This window comes from Orycteropus afer, unplaced genomic scaffold (genome assembly GCF_000298275.1).
Source record: "Orycteropus afer afer isolate SDZICR_OR568_19922 unplaced genomic scaffold, OryAfe1.0 scaffold00015, whole genome shotgun sequence".
Lineage (NCBI taxonomy): Eukaryota > Metazoa > Chordata > Mammalia > Tubulidentata > Orycteropodidae > Orycteropus > Orycteropus afer.
In genome coordinates this window covers 19,072,370-19,078,107 of record NW_006921602.1, presented here as the reverse complement: position 1 = coordinate 19,078,107, position 5,738 = coordinate 19,072,370, and the positions used below count along the sequence as shown (strand labels likewise).

Genomic DNA, 5,738 nt, shown 5'->3' with positions numbered 1-5,738 from the left:
GCTGTGGCCCTCGGGTTTGGAACTATTGACTTTGTACATAATCTTCTGGTCTACTTTATGAAACCTTTTCTGAGACCTATTTTCTAAATATATGTGGAAGAAAAATAAAGCTATTGATTTTTCTTAAGGTATCCCATGTGTTTTTATTTGTGCATTCTATATGAAGAAATCATTCAGTTTGAGTTTGGTTTGACTAATTTTTTTTTAAGTGATTATGAATAGCTTGTAAGTTATTACCTTTGTGGCTTTAGAAAAGATCTTCCTCCCATTCTCAAATGGAAGAGTTAGAACTTGGCTTCTGTGAACTCTAATCCATTCCCAGACTTCTTGAATGTAAGACTGATTCGTTATGAAATTAAAAATAGGAGGATAACCATTTTTTTTTTCTTGTACTGGACTGCTCCCTAATCTTACATAGGAATACAAGGCCCACTGGCTGCCAGAAGTAACCATTGTAATGATTCTCTCAAAGGTACAGCTGAGAGAAAGGTACAGCAGTTGTGAGGGGCCACTGTTGGAGGAACAAAATGAGCCTGTGACAGCCTGTTAACCTTTAAACTTGGAACTTGTAATGCTGTTTCAGCTACATTAATGAAACCTATTGCCTTGTTGACTCCAACTCATAGCAACCTTATAGGGTTTCTAAGACTGTACATCTTTACAGAAGCATACTGCCTCACTCCTGTGGAGCAGCTGGTGGGTTTGAACCACTGACCTTTCGGTTAGCAGCTAAATGCTCAACCACTGTGCCACCAAGGGCTCTTTCAGCTACATTATGGATCCCTTTTGGTGCCTGTGGAGAAATACCTTATTAGTCTACAACCACCAACTTTTTAAAAACCAAAAATATGAGTCTCTTATAGCAAAAACTTCTCAAACTGTCAGTTCAGCAAAATGTTAATTGGTGTTCTGAGAGAAGAGTTGATCAAATAGGTTTGGAAACACTGCAGACCCTTGGTAGATTTATAGAAGACTCTGAGAAGCTTTGTAGCAAACCCAAGTAAATCCATCATTTCTCCTCAAGTTCAACAAAAAGTCCTTCCTACTTTGCTTGACAGGAGCTCTGGTAGCATAGTGGCTAAGACACTTGCCTGCTAACCAGACGGCTGGCGGTTCAAACCCACCAGCCACTCCTCGGAAGGAAGGTTGGGCAATCCTACTTCCGTAGTGATACTGCCTCGGAAACCCAAGGAGGGGTCGCTATGAGTCGGGGTCGACTCGACGGCACATAACAACAACAACAACAACAACTTTGCTTGACAGTGAATTCAACAGGTGTCTGGTTCTGTGGTTCAGGAATGTGATTGCATCTGTGGAGGAGGTGATTAAGGTTTGCATCTCATCTCTTTTTTCTAGGCAGACCAGGGATGCCTGACTAGTATGTCTTTAATTGCAAGTTTTGAGCAGTTAGAGGAACCTAAGTATCTTTATATGGTGAAAACCTAGTAATTGCTTATGAAGTTTTATAGATATGATATCCTTTGTTGAGTTAGTGAAACTTGTTCTCATGGCAGCCTTAGACCAACATAGGTTATAAGCATAAATGACATCAAAGTGAAAGGATAAAAAGAGGGAGTTTTTCTGCCTTTGAAAAGCAAAGTTATTTTCCAGGAATGTTTGAGCTCAACTTCTCACCAAGAAAGGATGAGTTTTACAGATATATTCCAAAGACATTTTATAGCTTATTAACTTATTTTGCTTAGTTAAATATTAAGTAGCCTGACTTAGAAAATTCTTCCAGGCACTCAAAACTAAAATCTTACAAATGTGAAATAACCTGCAAAAGTAGAAATCATAATATAAAGCACTGAAATTAGAAGATGATGTAACCACAAGTCAGGAAGAACAAACTCTGAAATTGGATTGCTTGGGTTTGAGTCTATTTACCAGATACATGACCTGTATGCCTCCATTTCCGTATTTTTAAAATGGTAATAGGAGTGTCTACCTCATAGGGTTGTGTATTAAACAAAATTATGTCAAGCACTTAGCAGTTTCTAGCACATAGAAGGTACTCAAACATTAAAGGAAAAAAAAAATTGCCATTGAGTCATTTCCAGCTCACAGTGATTCTGTAGGACTAGTAGAACTGCCATGAAAGGTTTCGAAGGTTGTAGTCTTTATAAAAGAAGACTGCTAAATCTTTCTCCTATGGAGTGGCTGGTGAATTTGAGCCAGCCTTCCAGTTAGCAGCCCAGCACTTCGATCACTACACCATCAGGGCTCCTACTCAAATATTAACCCCATTGTCATCAAATTGATTCCTACTCATAGATACCCTATAATAATATCACCTAATGTTTGTGTCACATACATGTTATCAGGAAGGACCATTCCCTGGAGAACAACATCATACTTGGTGGAGGGTCAGCAATAAAGAGGAAGATCCTAGATGAGGCAGATGGACACAGTGGCTGTAACAATGAGCTCAACCACAGCAATGATTGTGAGGATGGCACAGCACCGAGCAAGCAGTATTTCGTTCTGCTATACATAGGGTCACGGTGAGTCAGAACTGACTAGGTGGGACCTAACAACAAAGTTTTAAAATGTTAGGTGCTATCAGTTCTGACTCATAGGGACCCTGTGTGCAACAGAGCACAATACTGCTTGGTTCTGTGCTATCACAATTGTGATGTTTGATCCCACTGTTGTGGCCACTGCAATAAACCAATGAATCTCCAGATATTTTTAACGGATAAACAAAAAAGACCAAACTCATGCCATCGAGTCGGATCTGACTCATAGTGACCCCTCCTTGGGTTTGAACCACCAGCCTCCCAGTTAGCAGTCAAGTGCCTTAGGCACTACACTACCAGAACTCCCTTTGGATGGATAGTTCCAGAATTTTAGCATCTCTACTCAGGATTTAAGTCTTTTTCACCTCTAAATATGAATTCACTCACCTATTCAAGCAACATGAATGCCTCCTTGTGCCTGACATGGGACTAGGCACAAAGAAGGAGGTGGCAAGGCTTCTTCTGTGATTTTCATGGATTTGCTTCCTTTTTACCTGCTACTTGGGAGGTTTAACTTTGTTCCTGTGCTGTCATGTAAAGCCTGAGGGTTCCCAGTTATATCAAGTTCAAAATGCTGATCATTAAATTAAAATCTTCCAGGAATGACCTAGGAGGTAGTCAGCAGGGAGCTCACGCTAGGCTGTCAAGAGGTTTAAGTTAACAAAGGAAGGTGATCTTGGCATTCCTGCTTCTAGGAAGCAGCCTGGATGCTGAAGGTGTGGGGTCCAGGCAGGAGGAGGTGGCTCCTCAGTTTGTATTCTTGTGGTTTCTTCCACTTTCAGTAAGTCTATGAAGGTGGAAAGTAATTTATCAAACATAAGGAGACTATTAGTTTCTTCATTTCATCACATTATGGCTTTATTTTTCTCCATCTCTCACCCGGTCACAAGATGGAATTGAAATAGATGTTAAACACTATTTGTTATAGTTACTGAAATTAAGTATGTTCTTTGTCCTTGAAGTATAAAACACAAGAGAATTAAATGATTTATCTTAGTTCCAAATTAAGAGATATATTTTTTCCTATATGTAATCCAATGCTTTTTTTTTTCCCAGGGACTTTGGGATACTCAGGTGGATGCTGGTCAAACCCTAATTTCCCAATAGCCTATGGCAGCTGGGAGGAGAGGTAGACAAATTTCAGTGTACAACAACCATTTCCTTGTTGATGGACATTACACTGTTTTTCACTTTTCCCTATTACTGCAATACATCATGGAAGAACAAAGCAGTTCACTGATTCCTTTATTTATTGAGAGGGTAGGGACCCAGAGGGGAGAGATGAAAATTACCTACAGGGAGAGAGAAAAGGCTTTGCAGGGGCTGAGCTACAAAGCAGTAACACTGATTCTATAGTTGAACAGGAGGAGTGTGCATTTGTAAGTACCTGGTGCGAGTCTTGTAATAAAACCTACCTTATGAATAAGTACAGTGGAATACTACTTAGTACATTCATACATGTTTCTACCATCTTGAGATTTTTATATATACAGTATTACAGTATATGATCTGTTTTTATAAATGTACAGCTTGAAAAAAAAAAAAAAAAGATCCTCTTGGAATAGGTACAGCAATTAAACAAAAAAACCAACATGGCCAGCCACATTCCTATCAAAGATCCAGAGAAAACAAGGCTGACAGCCCAGCCCCCAGCCTGGCAGCCCATGATGATCCCAGCAAAGTGTAAACCAATGCCCTCTGCACCTGTGGGCTCAGTAATCTGCTCCTGCCTTTGGTACTTCACGGGAGTGCGCGCTCACTGAGCCCAGCCTGCAGAGCAGGGGTACTCCCTGAAGGCAGGTGGCAGAGAGGAATGTGTGTGTCAGGTAATGAAAAGACAAAAGAAATATGCTCTTCAACTAAAGGCACTTGTCAGCGGCCACCTACAGCCATTCCCTGGGCCTGCTGATTTGCTAGAAGCCAACAAAGTCTGAGTAGACCTCATTCATCCTCTCACCACGTTTAAATACAATAAATAAATCTTGGTGGGTAGTTTTTGCCCTTCTGGGTTCCTATGAACAGTCAATCTTTTAGGATCATTTATGGAGTGACAATCCTTGGCCTCAACCCAGCCTTGGTGTCCTCTAAGGGGAAGGTGTGGAATCACTCTAGGCCTTGGAGAAGCAATTGCTGTGGATCAGAAAGGGAGTCCCAAAATGTCCCCTCCCTTGTCTGTGCCTGGAGCTCCTTTGCCTGATGCAGAGTCTTTGTGCGCCTCAGATCTTGGTCACGTAGTTGTTGGGGAAGAGGCCCTGCTTGCCTCGTAACCGACCTGTCCACCAGCCAGAAGGATCTGCAGAGAGAGAGAGAGATGGTGAGCGTGGAGGAGAATGAAGGCTTCTCTGCTCCAGCCAATCACATCCTGCTCCCAAGGGTTTATTACACAGGCAAAAGTGATTTGGCACCATCCTCAATTCTTTTTCCTTTTTTAATAATTTTGTTTTATTTTAAATGAAAATGTTTGTTGTAAAAATGACATCCCCACGGCATCTCAGAGATGGATCTTGCAGATACCCCAGGAAGGAAGAACCTGCTGCCTGGACATGAGGAGTGTGAGTGACTGACCTGCCCAGCCTCTGAGAAGGGGCAGATGCTCTTCTCCAAGCTAGTGATTGAGCAAGGTGTGGGACAAAGGCACAGCCTTGTCTGCTCAGTGTGGGAGTCTCTGAGCCATCCGTTGGGCTGTCTGTGTCCAGGTTTGTCAGCTCCCCAATCCTTCTTCCTTCCTTCCTCTTTCACAGAGGTGGTGGTTGTTAGATGCCCTCGAGTCAATTTTTGACTCACAGTGACTCCATGTGGCAGAGCAGAATTGCCCCATAGGGTTTTCTAGGCTATCATCTTGCCAGAAGCTGATCACCAGGCCTTCCTTCCACAGAGCCACTGGGTGGTTTCCAACTGTCAATCTTTCAGTTAGCAGCTGAGTACTTAACCTTCATGCCACCAGGGCTCCTTATTCACTTCCCCAATAAACCTTTTGCCCCTTAACTCCATCTCAGCATCTGCCTCTGGGACAACAGTCTGTGATTCACCTTTATAATCCTTACCTTCCTTTGCTAGAATTCCGTTCCCTTCACCAGAAATAACTATTTCTGGTGTATTCTTTCAGACCTTTTTCTGTATGTTTATAGACACACACAAATTCATCAAATTCATCTTAAACAGAAAAAAAAAAAAAAAAACCCAAACCATTTTGAATCACACATTCATATGGTCTACGTG

The 5,738-nt window shown here is 41.7% G+C and overlaps 1 protein-coding gene across 1 annotated transcript in view; it reads right to left on the bottom strand.

The window, feature by feature from the left end:
- Positions 1 to 4,735: 4,735 nt before the first annotated feature.
- Positions 4,736 to 5,738, bottom strand: part of MYO1E (myosin IE) — a 158,906-nt gene continuing 157,903 nt past the window's right edge. Inside the window, exon 28 of the mRNA XM_042783283.1 lies at positions 4,736 to 4,812. Within this exon, the coding sequence (XP_042639217.1) occupies positions 4,736 to 4,812 (77 nt within the window). The remainder of the gene's footprint in view (positions 4,813 to 5,738) is intronic.